A 16,561-nucleotide genomic window follows, 5' to 3' on the forward strand; every position below is an offset into this window, starting at 1 on the left:
ACTGCCTAGCCTGAAGACATACTCAGGGGAAAAATATCTCTCTCTTTCACACACACACACACACAAACACACATGAGCCTGAGGCCCTTTTGGTTGCATAGTACTGCAGTATCATCCACTGTCTGGATTCAGCGCAGGCCTCTCACTTCCTTTAACGGGAGCATGATGTGATGGTCTCACTTTTAATCCTGTTAGTTCCACGTTGAACTTCATCCCCAGAATTTTAATGTTTGCTGCAGACTTTGTTGTTGTTGGTGTGTTTTCAAGGAGTTGTTCTGTGCTCTTCTGTGTGACGCACAACAAACAGGCGAGTGCGTCTTAACCTGTTACATGTTACCCTGCTTGTTTCCTTTGGTTCTGTCAGGGTCAAACTTCAAACCTTTTGTATTCCTATTTATACTGTTATACATGCATTTGAGCATGAAATATGTTAAGTTACTGCACTGTAAACAGATTTAAAATTGCAGTTTCATAATATCTGGTTAATTGCACGGTCCTATATGTGGCCCTGTGGTTGGGAATCACTGTATTAAGTCATAAAACCAGAGATGAAATAGATTTCATATCAACCTAAAAGGTTTACGTATGGAAAAAAGTTGACAAAGACGAAAACTAAGGACATTTTCACTATAATTTTAGTTAGTTTTGCAACCACATAATACAGTTTCAGTTAGTTATCGTTTTTTTAAAAACTTTTATTTTTATTTCAGTTAACCAAAATGTTTTCAGTTAACCTGTTACATGTTAACCTGCTTGTTTCCTTTGGTTCTGTCAGGGTCAAACTTCAAACCTTTTGTCTTCCTATTTATACTGTTATACATGCATTTGAGCATGAAATATGTTAAGTTACTGCACTGTAAACAGATTTAAAATTGCAGTTTCATAATATCTGGTTCAGTGCACGGTCCTATATGTGGCCCTGTGGTTGGGAATCACTGTATTAAGTCATAAAACCAGAAAGAGGAAATAGATTTCATATCAACCTAAAAGGTTTACGCATGGAAAAAAGTTGACAAAGACGAAAACTAAGGACATTTTCACTATAATTTTAGCTTTTATTTTTATTTCAGTTAACCAAAATGTTTTCAGTTAACCTGCTACATGTTAACCTGCTTGTTTCCTTTGCTTCTGTCAGGGTCCGTTCGTACACATCGCCAGCTTGTGTGCTGCTCTTCTCAGCAAGTTCATGTCTCTGTTTGGAGGAATCTATGAGGTACGTCTTCCATTTTTATGTCCTCTCACTCTTACTCTATTTTCACAAACTGCTCAAGTGGTTAAAATGTGTTTCACTGGATTTACTGACAACTTTTAAAATGAAACGTCTTCATCTTCTTTTTTTATTATTTTTCCATGTCCACTGTACTCTCCATACACCATGTGAGAAACCATTTCAACCACCAACTCAACTCTTTTACGCCACAATCAATGTGCTATTTGACTGTGTGTGAGATGATCTGAGCTGATGAAATGTTGATGCGCTCATCTGAGTGGGCTTCAAAGCGATGAGGGCAAAGGTGTCCTTCAGTTGTTTTGGAGTGGAGTTGTACAAAGCACTTATCTATAGTCAGTGTATTACCTCGTGCCAGTATGCACATAGCACCTGAATGTATTTTAGCCACCTAAAAAAAATATTATCAGTTTAAATTTTAAAATATATTTGTAATTTTTGCAACTGAAGCAATTATATCCATCCTTATTCTTTTCAAAGCCACCAAACTCCTTAAAGGGACAAGCAAAACTGTAATTTGAGCAACATGGTCTCACAGGAATCCGTGAAATAGCCACGGATTTGCTTAGCTCAAAATCCGTGGAATAGCCACGGAATGACTCAAATTTCCGTGAAACTGACACAGATTTAGCTACAATGCAAGTTAATGACTCACTTTGTCGTGAAGATCTCGCCAGAAAAACATGATCTGCTGTGTTTTATTTTGAACACAGCTGCGCCGCGGTCGCCGTTGCTGATCACTGCCACTAGCAGCGTCTCTCCGCGAGCATTAGGTAGGACTTCTATTTTCTCCGCGAGCCGCTGCTAAACCGCGTAAATCTCAACAGAGCAGATCGCACCAGACAGGAAGTCCGACTCAGAATCAACGTAATACACTTCAGCCCCCTTTCAAAATAAAAGACAATACGCAGTTCATGCAGCCTAAAACTACTTCACATCAACATTATGTTATGACCGGGGCACCAGATCAGCAACCAATCAATCAATCAATCAATCAACAACAAGAGACTGATTGTTGAAGTGGAACATCATACAATCATTTATGACGTAACATATTGTTTTTGGTCAGATCAACAGATCTTCCACGTCGGAGAAGCAAAGTAAGATGTTGGTTGTTGTTGTTTACTTTATACACACAGTTTATCACGGGATCTCGCGGTCTCCCGTATGTTCAGGATTATCGCGTGTTCTCGTTATCTCGCGTGTATCTCGCGGCTGGCTCGCTACGCTGCCGTTCTGCGGCTGTAACGCACCCGGTGTAAATCCCCAGTAAGTAGGGCAGAGAAAGTTTAAGCAGATGGAGTAAATGTGTTAAGTTTAACAATAGTTTAACAACAATATTAGCACATGAGCATTGCAGCAAAGCAGCTTGCATGATTAATCTATAAATGCACAGAGAGGGTACACACACACACATTGAACCACGTACGCATAGATAGTAACGTATGTCAACAGACAGCGACCCACGTCCACAGAGACAGACAACAGAGACAGAAAAACAGATTATTTCTAACATTTACCATCAATTTCTTGATCAAAACTGATTGTAAAAAAAACAAGTAGTATTATATAGTTTGCAGTGCTCAGAGAATGAATGGTGGAGAGGAACATGTGGAAAGGAGGAAAATGCTGACATTTTTCCATATGTGTGAGAGAGACAGGGAAAGGCCTGGAAACATGAAAGCTGATGGCAGCAGGTGAACAGCCAGGGAAACAGTGGGAAGGAAGAACAGAGAGAATACATAAGGAAGAAGATGAGTGGAGGAAACACTGCTGTTCTTTGGGACAGTTGAAGGCTGCAGCCGGCTGATTCTTTATTGTTCTTTACTTCGGTCCAGTTTGCCTCCCACAAAAGGCCCTCTACTGGTCCCTCTATTATTTGTTCAGCTAAAAAGTGGTAAAAGTAGATCCATGGGGGTCGCAAAGCCCTCTTGATTTTAAGGGGTGTAATAAATCCAATGCGTTAAATATATACACCTATACCAGGGTTGGGCAACTGGAGGCCCGGGGACCGCATACGGCCCGAACCCTCACTTGAAGTGGCCCTCAGTACAACTACATGCATTTGAGCATGAAATCTTAAAAGTGCAGTGTAAAAATGCAGAAAATTACTTCTTGCAATTAATGTTGGTCTGCTGTTCTTGCACTGAAAAAAAAAAAAAGAAATCATAGTATTTTATTTGCTTCAAACTTGTATTGTCTTGTATTCATATTTATACTGTTATACATGCATTTGAGCATGAAATATGTTAAGTTACTGCACTGTAAACAGATTTAAAATTGCAGTTTCATAATATCTGGTGGCTCTGTGGTTGGGAATCACTGTATTAAGTCATAAAACCAGAAAGATGAAATAGATTTCATATCAACCTAAAAGGTTTACGTATGGAAAAAAGTTGACAAAGACGAAAACTAAGGACATTTTCACTGTAATTTTAGTTAGTTTTGCAAACACATAATACAGTTTCAGTTAGTTATCGTTTTTTTTTAAAACTCTCGTTTTTATTTTTATTTCAGTTAACCAAAATGTTTTTTCAATTCTAGTTTTCGTTATTTCGTTAGTTTCCGTTAACTATAATAACCTTGCTGCACACAGGCTAATTCATGTAAAGCCAACATGCAATAATAACCCGTTTTATAAATGTTTAATCAGTATGTTATTTTTCTGCAAATTAGATCTTTTTTATCTTCAAAGCAAACCTTTCCCAGAGATAAATGTGGAGATATAGAGGTGAACATGGAGGGGGATGGAGGAAGATGGAAAAGATGCGAATGAGAAGGGAAAAAGGAAGCAATATCTTCTTCATCACCTCCTGCTTTTCCTCCTCTTTTTTCTTCTTCTCCATCTTCTCCGTCTCCTGGGATTGGAGTCCACAAGCTGGAGGGAGGCAGAGAACTTCTTGACTCTCATCTCTTTTCTGAAGATGTGAGCACATCTCCTGAGGGATGATGTGGTGGGGAGATGGGGGTTTGAAGAGAGAACACAGTGGGACAGAGAGTCCCCATGCTGCATTCACAGTATTAGCACAACCAATATCTGAATGCAGATTTGGATTATGAACTGGATCGTCCATCCAGTTACAGAAGTTACAGAAGCAGTCTGAAATATATAGTCAAGTCAAGTCAAGTTAAAGTTTATTTATAGAGCACATTTAAAAACAACCTCAGTTGACCAAAGTGCTGTACAGTTATTAAAATAGAATAAATCATACACAAATACACTACTGGTCAAAAGTTTTAGAACACACCAACTTTTCCAGAATTTAATTGAAAATTATGCAGTTTAATGTCTCAGTGTACTCTGAAATTAATGCACATTTGCAACATTTAAAATTCTTTATTGAGCAGGATAGTGTTTTGAAAGTAAAAAAAAGATTCAAAATCACATTTTATGTTGGACTAAAGGACTAAAAAAGACACAAAATGACCAAAAAAGACACCAAAAGACATAAAAATGACTAAAAAAAGACACAAAATGACCAAAAAAAGACACAAAATGACCAAAAAAAGACACAAAATGACTTACAAAGACATGAAAAGAATTCAAAAATGGACAAAATAGCCCAAGACTCCATAGAGTTAAGTTGTTAATCCACTTCTTGTTCCCTGAAAAAGGCCTACTTGTATAATTCTGAAATGTACATTATTTTTCAGTTTTGGTTAAGCTTACCTTTTTTTATTTACCTCTGGCAGTTCACCACTTACCTTTGTACCCTTTCAAGCTGTTCATTTGACTTGAACTGCTTGAATTTCAATAAAAAACTGGAAAAATTGGGGTGTTCTAAAACTTTTGACCAGTAGTGTAGGTATAAATAAAAACAATGAAAACAATAAAATACTAAAAACAGTAAAAACAATACAATAAAATAGAATAAAATATATAGTGTTTTATTGGCCTCCACTCTTCTGGTTTTAGGTTCTTCATCAGGTTATGGAATCTGGCTGCAGGGATATTATATCATATATTAATAATTGATATTATTGTGGATACTCTTTGGACTCTGAGCACATTTAAACATTAAAACCTCAGCCCAGCAATTAGATCATGTTTACTCATTCGGGAACTTTACAAGATATACTGCAGCAATAACACAAGAACACTGTGTGTTTCTGCCTTTATCTGTTATCTCAACATTCAAATTGTCTTCACTGCTGCAACAGAAGCAAACTAGACAAATATTTAATTCACCTACTGAGTCATCTATTAAATAATGGATAAAATGCTGAATTTGTTTACTCTGTGAATTAAATGGAAGCTCAGGAAAATATGGAGTTGTTTGCAAACCTAAAAAGGACATTTGTCTTGTAACCAGGCAAGCAGAGAATACAAACTGCCTTAAAAATAAGAAACTAAAACAAAACTCAGTGAATACCCAATTAATTGGCTCATTAGATCTACGAGCTCATTAGATCTACGAGCAGTTGAACAGGTGTACGTTATTAAATGGTCGATGAGTGTATGTTAAGGCAGGTTTTCATAAAATACAATTTACACAAAAATAATAGCATTAGTTAGTTTTTTCACCAAGTTTTAGCAAAACTACTGTAGGGCCAGTTGTGTTCGTTAATCCTGCAGTCAGTCAAACAAACAAACAAACAGTTACAAAAAGATGTTTGACCCAGTTGCCTTTCAGTCTAAATGTCCCTCCAGCAGCAAGAAGCTCAATCTCTCCTTGTAGAGGATGAAGACATATGTTAGAAAAATTGCATGAGGAAACCTTGAAAATTGATAATCTGTGACCAACAGAAAAAACCTCACCATTTTTCTGCGCAGATCGTTGATGGGGAATGAAGAGCTGGAGACGTCCAAGTTCTCAGTTTAACATAGTTTTATTACAATACGTCAAAAAATGTGCACTTTACAGAGATTCTCCGGGTTCAAAAACTCATGTCCCTGAATACAAACAGACGTGTTTCAGTTCGTGAAGTCTGAACCACGACTCTCTCCCTGAACCCATTAAAATACTAACATTTGTTTACAAAACATGCTGGTCGATTTCCTCCAGGAAGTCCCGCCCTCCTCACACGCCGATTCGCTAGTCCCAATTAAAACAACGGCACGTTATGCCAGCTGGGCATACGATCTTGCTGCCCTGGACAAGGCCATCCTGCCCTGGCCTCTTCTCCAGAACATTCAACAAAAACCTCCTGTCTTGTTATGTCTTCCAAAGATAGTATGTCTACAGAGCCAAAGGATTTTCACTGTCTCACATAGATTCTAAAAGTCTAAAAAATCTGAAACAGACAATGAAATATATGTAAACAAAGTTTCTAAACATTAACACACAAACAATCACTGTATCAAAATCATATTGCCTGATTTAATATAAATGCATAGAGAGATATTACACTCAAGGTTTGACCTTTGATAGTGACCTGCGTCACGCACAGAGACAGAGAACGGAGACAGACACAGAGACAGACACCAGGGAGTCAAACAGAGAAGCAGAAATCCAGCATAAAATCATTTACCAATATAGAAAATAATCAATTATTTTAACACATACAAGAACGTCCTTTTAGTCAAGGCTGCTTGTTGTTTTGGCTTGTGTTGACTAAATCTGAAGACAATGACACTCCATGTTCATGTTTCCTCGTACTGTAAATGTTGTGACTGGCATTCATTTACAGCCGTCCTAAAACACATTCTGTCCCTTTATTTCTTTCATTTTCCCTCTTTTCATTTTTTTATTTTACCATCTGCCTATCTACCTTTTTATCTCCTGTACTCGTCATCATCACCGTCCACGTTGTCTCCCTGTAGCTCTGTTGCTCTTTCCCGCTCTTCCCTCCTCTCTGGAGTGTTGTGCTGCATTTTATTGCATACTAATGCTGAGAGTGTGTGAAGTGTCCCTCTGCAGCAGTATCTGGTCCTCTCCAGAGTTTGAAGTACAGTATGCTAATGTAGCCTGTGGGCTGTGCAAACCAGCTTTTTGTTCCAGCAGGCTTTTACTCTAGATAGCCTGTTGTAGTCGTACTTAAAGAGAGAGGGATATGGAGCTCAACATTGTTTGAAAAGGCAGGCACTGGATCAGATATAATTGGATTTTTTTTATTTATCAGATCTTTAAATGTCAATTGAAGTTTTGGTGGTAAAACACTGGAGACTTTGGTTGAATGAAATATAATAAAATCATTGGTATTTGTTCAGTCTTATAATAACATAGCAGCTTAACCTTGTCTCTTACTCCTATGCTTCCTGAAGGAGCCCAGTCTGGTAGGGATTAGGCTGTTTCACCTGCAACATTCCCAGCATGCACCACACTCCATGTCCCATCTTCCCCACTGGTGCAGTCAACTTGTTTCACACTATGAAAAAAAAGTTATATTCCAAAAAGTCCTCCATCAAATATTACCACACGTGTTGTTTCATCCTACCCTCCAATATGACTCTCATAATTACTACACTGTAAAAAATGTCTGTTGATTTTACGGTGAAAAACTGCTAAACCACGACAGTAAAAGACTGTAAAATGATAAATGGGTTAATTCAGTTTCAGTAACAATGAAACACTGTAAATGTATATATCAGCCAAAACAGTATTTTTTACAGTTTTTTTTTTTAAATACATTACTCCACTGTAAAATACACTGTAATATTTATTTAATGTAATATATACAAGCCACCATTGTAATTTTTGCATTTATCTTTTGTAAAAAATACTTTTTCTCACTGTTAAATGTACTAAACACCATATCTCTAACAAAAATATACTGTAATATTTAATGGTTAAATCTTTAATTTATGCGGCATTTATAAAGTATTTTATTGTCAGTTGGATGGCAGAACAGAGTTTCTTTTGATGGAAAAACCTTTTATTTATACAGTAAAACATGGAATAAAATGGCAATCTTAAACATGAAATCAACAGTGCTAATATCTTTTTACCGTAATATTAAAAAAGTTGCATCGTATTTATTACGGTAAAGTTCTGGCAACCACTGCTGCCATTTTTTTTACAGTAAAAACAACATTTTTTTTTTTTTTTTTTTACAGTGTATGGCCACTAGAGATTGGCACCACAATATAAATAATATAATAATTATATATATATTATTTATATAATATAAATATGATTCTTAATAAGGTGCTTGTATGAACAACCAATGTAGTCACCTTTTGGAGGAGGACAGTCTTTTTTTATTCTCAAGTGTATGGATCAAATGTGTCCCCCCTTAAGTTTGTTACAATCTTTACTCTATTATCATATCATATACTGTGCATTCTACCAGCTTCTTTTACCTTGCATTGAATCTTTGTGATGTTTACACTGAGGGAAATATTCAAACCCAACAATATTTGGGTGCACATATTTTCCCAAAAATTCAGAAATGTATTCCTGTGAGTGTGAACAATGGGGCTAATGCAAGAACCAAAAATACAAACACTCTCATGTCAGTTATATCAGACAACTTGATGCATTCACCAATTCACTGACGAGTTTGTGCAGAGAGTTTGCTGAATCTCCATCCCTGCAAAAAAAAAAAAATCCATCAGGTATCAGCCTGGTGATGATTCAGGGTCAATAATTCTTGGGTTCCACTGTAGCCAGTAGATATCCAGATAACAGAGAACAGATATCCAGACTAAGACTTTCTCTTTCATCTGCCATTAATTGTTTGCAGTGTGATGAGATGCAAGAGTGGAGATGGAGTATAGAGACAGTTTCTATGACTGGATTGTTTCTCTGCATAGAAATGCAAATAGATACAGTACAGGCCAAACGTTTGGACACACCTTCTCATTCAATGCGTTTCCTTTATTTTCATGACTATTTACATTGTAAATTCATCAAAACTATTAATGAACACATGTGGAATTATGTACTTAACAAAAAAGTGTGAAATAACTGAAAACATGTCTTATATTCTAGTAAGCAAAGGGTGGAAGACATGTTTTCAGTTATTTCACACTTTTTTTGTTCAGTACATGATTCCATATGTGTTCATTCATATTTTTGATGCCTTCAGTGAGAATCTACAATGTAAATAGTCATGAAAATAAAGAAAAACGCATTGAATGAGAAGGTGTGTGTCCAAACTTTTGGCCTGTACTGTAAATAAAATTTAAAAAATGCAATGAAAAGTTGATAGCCAATAAGTTCCAAGATTGCATTGCAGCCAACGAGTTCTGCCTCTTTTGCTCTCTGCACAGACTGTTTACCTGCATGCAACCAAAGCCAGCTCATACTGATTGGTTAATACTACTGGGACAGAAACCAAAAAAACTTCAGATAGCACAATCTTGTCCCATTGCCCTCAGAGTGAGATATCTGTAATAGAGATCAGCTGAATCTGACTCAGAACATTTGTACAAAAACATCCCAAGGGGGAAAAAAATTTTCTAACGAAAAAACTTTAGGGCAGGGATGGGCAACTGGAGGCTCGGGGGCCACATATGGCCTGCACCCTCACTTGAAGTGGCCCTCAGTACAACTACGTGCATTTGAGCACGAAATCTTAAAAGTGCAGTGTAAAAATGCACAAAATTACTTCTTGCAATTAATGTTGGTCTGCTGTTCTTACACTGAAAAAAAAAAAAATCACAGTAAGTGGTTATTTTTTATTTGCTTCAAACCTTTTGTATTCCTATTTATACTGTTAAACAAGCATTTGAGCGTGAAATATGTTAACTTACTGCAATGTAAACATATTTAAAATTGCAGTTTCATCATATCTAGTTAAGTGCACGCTCCTATATGTGGCCCTGTGGTAATCTCGATGAAAAATTGTGGCCCCCTCCAGAATTTAAGTTGCCCATCCCTGCTTTAGGGTATGTTAAGTATAACAACAGGAAAATGTTGTTGGCCCAGTGTTCGACTGCACAATGTGTTTGTAATGACTCTATTGTGAACATCAGATCACAAAGTGTCTTCACAATAGTTAGAATATTCTCTGTCTTTGTCCAGGCTCGTTTAAATGTTATACAAAAGGGATTTAAACTTAGAAGAAGTGGAAATATTCCAGCCTGTTGGCATTTTGTTAAAATATTCCTCCCCGATGAGCACGTTCTGCAGTGTAAGCTGTATTTGCGATATGCCGCTTGACCACCCCTTCATATTACTGTGACCATCTCTCTGAGTGTGAGTGTGTGTGTGTAAGCTGCAGTACAGCATGCTTATCAAGAGCTCCACACTCTAGGTTTGTAAGACCAGGATAACCACTGAGTGGACAGCACACACACACACACACACACTAACCTCTCTTTATCACTGCCATGCTGCTTGAAGGAAGCCAGTCTCATAGGAATGAAGGTAAGTAAGATCAGGCATGTCAACAAACAAAACAACTCAATTTCCCAGGATGCACCATCCTCTGCCCTGCAGTCATGCAGCTCAGTCTTACAACTCCTCATCTGATGGAACCTCATTATTATTCTTTTAAAGAGAGTATTATGGATGGTTTTGGTGCAATTAGAGATATTATTTAATCAAATCAATCAATCAATCAATCAAACTTTATTTATAAAGTGCTTTTCAGCCATACAAATATAACACAAAGTGCTTTACAAAAAATAAAAATAAAAACAGACAATAAAAATGACACAACCTACCCCTCTCATCCCCACATACACATCTGCACGTAGACATACACATACATGCACACACGCACATAGACATGTACGCACACAAACACACACTCAGACTCACACACAGCACATATTAATTGACAGTGTAGAGACATTTAAGTGCTTGGAAACTTCTTTATCAACTATCTTTTTTTGGTAACTTTTGGACAACTTTTTTTGCTTTACTAGCTTTTAAAACATGATGGAATAACTGTTCTGAACTCTCACTTGGTGTCAACTTTGTGAGCAGTTTAATTCCACTACAGGGTAGTTTAATTTGACTTTTTTTATTTTTCATTTTGCATTGTAATAACTCTGTTGAAATAAAACACATATAATTACTAGACCGTTACTTTTCAAATAGTATTTATATTGTATTCTATTCTTTTATTAAAATGACAAAACATAAAAGAGTTCTGGATATTTCCACCCTTGATGACCATAGCAGTGATACGGATGGGCCACCCAGTTATATTCACCCATTTTAGCATTTTAATTTTATTTCTGAGATGGTTTTTAGGGGACACATACAAAACACTCTTTGATTCTGCAGAATAATTGTATAATTCCCTGGGTTATGTACAGTATGAATGCAGTCTGGAGCCTCTGAAAAGGTCCAGCACAGGACTGCTTATACATCTTTTGTAAAAAAAAATATCTGTATTATAAACTAAATATAAGCACAGGGCAGCTCACACGCCCCATATACTAAATATTATTGAAATGATGTGTCAGAATAACCAGCAGTTATAGAGTTCCAGTAGTTTGATTGCATGTTGACAATGTGTTATGATTAACTCTGTCATTTTAGAAGCTGGTTACTTAACTCATTGTTTCAAAGGCTGACTGAAATGTCACCAATCATGTGTGTATCTGTGTGTTTCAGAACGAGTCGAGAAACATTGAGATGCTGGCAGCAGCCTGTGCTGTGGGAGTCGGCTGCTGTTTTGCTGCCCCCATAGGAGGTGAGTCCTCCCCGAGAAATATGTAGTAACAGAAGCCTGGAACACTATATACTGGATCAACTTGTATCATATATAATATCAACTGCACATCATATAACATACAATAACACAGACTGAGCTCTATGGCTCTCAGTGGAGACATTGTAGTGAAAGCAATATCTCTGTCTGTACATCTAATAGCATGTCATGTTAAATTTAGGGCTTTATGCATGCTATAACACGAGTTTGTGCGAGTGACATGATTTATTTAGCAGTAAACAGCTTTTTCTCCATCTGTGCTTGTTCACTCCTTTTACTGAGCTGGAGCTGAGAACATGTGGAGGCTCACAGTATATATCTGCTGTTACTATGTCATCAATAAAGACTATGCTCCAAAACATGTCTGAAAGATGGTGCTGCTCAACACAGTTATGTACTTGAAACAAAAAGAAAAGCATGTTCATGTAACTGAAAGTAAGAATTAAAGCAAAGTAAAACATTGTTAGAGCCACTGAAACTAAAAGTTGGACTGTCACACAGTCATTTCAATTCAGCTTCTGTTGGTTTCAGTGAGCTTGGCATTTGGCATTTCTCAAGAGACACAGTTAGGCTTTTATGACAAGCTAACTACAACAAGTAATGTTTTTCAGCAAAATGTGGCTCAATGCTGTGCAGTCTACATGCAGAACCCCAAATGAATGGTCTAAATTACTGATGTGCAGGTTGCACCCATAGGCTGTATATAAATAATGGACATAGTGACTGTTATGTCAACCATTGGTTTGTGGCTCGTTGGAAGCATCGAGTTCAGCGTTACACTCGTCGCCATCCTGTTTCCGATACGGGGAGCAGACCATATCTGGACTGTGGAGGAGGAGAGGGATCTGATCACTGACTACAGCCTCTCTACACCTCAACCTGACTGAGAGAAGCTGCTGCTAATTCATGTTAGCATTAACTGGGATGTTAGTTTTGGCTAGCAACAAACAAAACAAAATGTATGTTACTGACCTCAGAAAACTGAGCAGCGACTCCTTGGAGTGTCTGTTAGTCCAACCAAACGCTGAACAAGACATTTTTATTGAACAAAATGTTCAAATAAACATTAACTGAAAATACAGTGAAAGGGTCAAAGTTATAAGACCAAATCGGTAAACGTCCTTTTTATATGTCTACGTTTTGTTGGTATGCAATTTGTTTGTGTGTGTGTTTGTGTTCCAGGTGTGTTGTTCAGTATCGAAGTAACATCCACGTTCTTTGCGGTGAGGAACTATTGGAGAGGTTTCTTTGCTGCTACCTTCAGTGCCTTCATCTTCAGAGTACTGGCTGTGTGGAACAAAGACGAAGGTAAGGCTGCTTCCAACAGGATTTGGCAAAAGCCTAATGATAGACATTATGAACGGCTCTGGAAGATCGTAAACCATGCCTCCTCCATTTTTTAGCATGGCTGACGCCAGACTATATCACAAATAAGATATAGTCTGGCGTCAGCCATGCTAAAAAATGGCCTGTTGATCAGCAAAGGATGAAAGCATGTGTTCTCTGGTTATACATACAACCAGTAAAGAAAGGAAGAATAACGGTGGAGGTGAGCACCAATGGGAGAGATGTGTTTCTACCATAGTTAAAGACTAACCAGAGTTTCAGTTTTCAGAAACAGCTGTTCAAACTAACAGCCAATCAGATGGCTTCCTCACAGTGTGGATTTCCACACTGCCTTGTTAGCTAAAGTTTTGACAACTTTTTCCAGTCCTCTTTTTACTGTACAAGACTGTGCACCGGCGTATGTGGGTTAGGAGTTCGGGTCAGCACCTCCACAGTGCACTGAACTTTTTGTTTACTTCTCACTCGTTACCTTCCATTACAGACAAAACTTTGACTGCTTTAGCACTTGTACAGTGCACTGCATCTCATTGCAAGAGCCAAGACCTCATCTTTATTTTGGATGAATGTTAGCCAGTTTTCTTTCCTAACTCTTGCTGTACTTTTTCTTTCCCCAGAGACCATCACAGCCCTTTTCAAAACCCGTTTCCGGCTAGACTTTCCCTTTGACCTCCAGGAGCTTCCTGCCTTCGCCGTCATTGGGTGAGTTTTGACTGATTATTATTACTGATCAATTTCTGATTTTGAACATACTCATGGGCCAGGTTAGGAATGGATTTGTTTCTGAACCTCCACAAAACAATAAAACAAATGGAAAGTGAGCCATCAATTGAAAACTATCAACTGTTTATTATAGATTTCCGACCAATAATTTACAAATTACAAACCCTTTGTAAATAATCTCTTATTAGAAAGTGGTGAAAACTAACTTTCTTTTTCACACACTAGTACCAGAAGGAACACAGGCTTGGTTTGCCAAAAGTCCACAGAAACTTAAAAAGGCTTTTTTTGTCCATCTGGCTGTTCTGACGGCTATTCCCACTTACTGTGACTGCAGCACAGAGTCAGATATTATTCAGGAGCTGCACTCACTGTAGCTTGTGAAGGTGTTACTTCAGGGTAGCCTGCGTGAGTCACCTAACATGGATAATTCAGCCGGCAACAGTTGCTAGCCCACTGAGGGATGTCTTATTTTATCCTGCCTTAGCCTGAGGGCTCCTCTGTGGCTGTGAATGAGACCGGGGGCTCCTGGAAAGAAGCTGGCAGAGAGATGGGAGGGGTGCTCTCCCTCCCCCTCCTTCGCTCTCTCTCAGATGAAAGAACATGCCTGCATGGAACTCTGCGTAGGCTCCTCAAGAGAAAGAAAATCCCTCTCTTCTTCTCCGTCTTGTCTTTTGTTCTTCATCTTTTTGTCCAGAGGTGTTAACACCCACTGCTGCACCAGAGACTTGTACTTACAGTACACTTAACAGCTGTTGTGAAGAGGGAGCTGGGCCAGAAGGCAAAGCTCTCAGTTTACCAGTCCATGTATGTTCCGACCCTTACCTATGGCCATGAGCTTTGGATTTGAAGAATGACACTGTGGATCCAAGCGAAAATTAGGCCCCGGGTTAGATGCAGAACATGCTTGAGTGATGATCTGCCAGGAAAAACCTTGGGGTTTCCCAGTAAGAGCTGGAAAATATTGCTGGGAGTCTGGAATATGTTACTTAGCCTGTTGCCCTCGCGATCCGGTCCCATGGATGGATGGATGGTACATTTAACGCTGCTTCTCTGGCAGCAGAGTGCTGAGCCCCAATTTTACACTGTGCTATAGTGTGTGTGTGTGTGAGGAGGAGACAGTGTGCCGGTGCAGCAGTGTAGTTTCCATTTTCCCCTGCCAATAGCTGTCAAGCGAGGAAAGTCGGTCAGTGTCTCAGTCAACTAGGCCAGGAAGAGTTTGTTCTGTGCTACATGCTGCCAAGGGCACGTCTTTGAAGAGTTGCACACTATTCCACTTACCGTTCACACCTTTAGGCCTTCGAAGAGAGAGTCACCAGGACACAAAGAGGATGATTGCTGCAAAAACATGCAAATATTAAATATGCAGTGCCGTGATTACATAAATATGAGTGTATGTGTCAGTACATATATCTATGTGCAGTTTTTTCTAGTTATAAATCTATAAATAAATATATATATATATACTAACAGTACTGTGCAAAAGTCTTAGGCAGGTGTGAAAAAATGCTGTAAAATAAGAATGCTATCAAAAATAGTAAATAAATTACCAAAATTCAAAGTGAGTGAACAGAAGCATCAATCCTTGTAGACTTTTGCACAGAACTGTGTGTGTGTGTGTGTGTGTGTGTGTTATATACGTCTTTATTAGAGTGCATAAAGGCTTCCAATGCACACTTATGTGTCAAAAGTTGCTGCATTCATTTTGGGGTTGACAGCATTTGTTATACAGATTTGGTGCTAGATTTATTAATTTTTTACCACTTGAGAATTATTAATGATGATGAATGGATTAATGATAATGGTAAATAATCCCTCCAAAAAACCACATGAAAACACAAATGTTTTGAATGTAAATTAGTGACTTCAATGCAATTTTCAAACCTTTTAGAATCATCCAGTGGGCCAGATTGGGCCCTTTGGTGTTTGCACTTGGGCTGTTTGTTTGACACCCCTCCTATAAACATTTTGCTGAAATTGTGAGGACCATCCAATGACAGCCTTCACATTACACCCCAAGTGGCCATTTGATAATAGCCTCGTAGTAGTTTGTGTTGTGTTTACAAATTAATTTCTGGTTTGAAGGAAGCGTTGACCTGAGGGATACCTTGTGGACAAAGCTATGTTTACATCCAGTGTTTCTCTTCAAAACACAATGCCTGTGTCCTTGAGGTTATATATATGTTATAATATGTTGTGTCGTATTCACTCTCAAATATACCTCCCTTTGGATAAAATCGTCTGCTAAATGACATTGTAGAATTGTAGAAGTGAACGTCTTTTCTTCCTGGTGAACATTTCTAAAGTCTTCAATATTTGGAAGCCTGCATTATTTACTTCCATGGTTACATCAGCTAGCAACCTTTTTGCTCGCTCAGTATTATATCCATCAGTGGAATAGTGTGAAACCATGAGCAGCACTGTGCTCAGAGTACTGCAGTAATGGTGTCTTACTTACTTCTCATACTGTAGATGATGCAATTCATCCATTAAAAAACAAACAAACTGTAAATGATCATCAGTCACAGCCCTGTTATGTCTTTTGAGTGTGTGTGTGTGTGTGTGTGTGTGTGTTCTTGTACTTCCTACATAGTGAGGACCGGAACACGATTTTAACCAACAGAGTGAGGACATTTTGGCTGGTCCTCACTTCTTTAAGGATATAGGGTTTTTAGGGTAAGGGACTAGGGAACAACTAAACGAAATAACAAAAACTAG

The 16,561-nt window shown here is 38.1% G+C and overlaps 1 protein-coding gene across 4 annotated transcripts in view; it reads left to right on the forward strand.

Moving 5' to 3' along the window:
- The window catches only part of clcn2c (chloride channel 2c), a 226,204-nt gene that overhangs the window by 114,199 nt on the left and 95,444 nt on the right, over positions 1–16,561 (forward strand). For all 4 annotated transcript variants that reach the window (XM_059330741.1, XM_059330743.1, XM_059330744.1 and 1 more), the window contains exons 7-10: positions 1,136–1,213; positions 11,683–11,761; positions 12,962–13,087; positions 13,741–13,825. In XM_059330741.1, the coding sequence (XP_059186724.1) occupies positions 1,136–1,213; positions 11,683–11,761; positions 12,962–13,087; positions 13,741–13,825 (368 nt within the window). The remainder of the gene's footprint in view (positions 1–1,135; positions 1,214–11,682; positions 11,762–12,961; positions 13,088–13,740; positions 13,826–16,561) is intronic.

The sequence above is a fragment of the Centropristis striata genome, chromosome 4 (assembly GCF_030273125.1).
Source record: "Centropristis striata isolate RG_2023a ecotype Rhode Island chromosome 4, C.striata_1.0, whole genome shotgun sequence".
Taxonomy (NCBI): Eukaryota; Metazoa; Chordata; class Actinopteri; order Perciformes; family Serranidae; genus Centropristis; species Centropristis striata.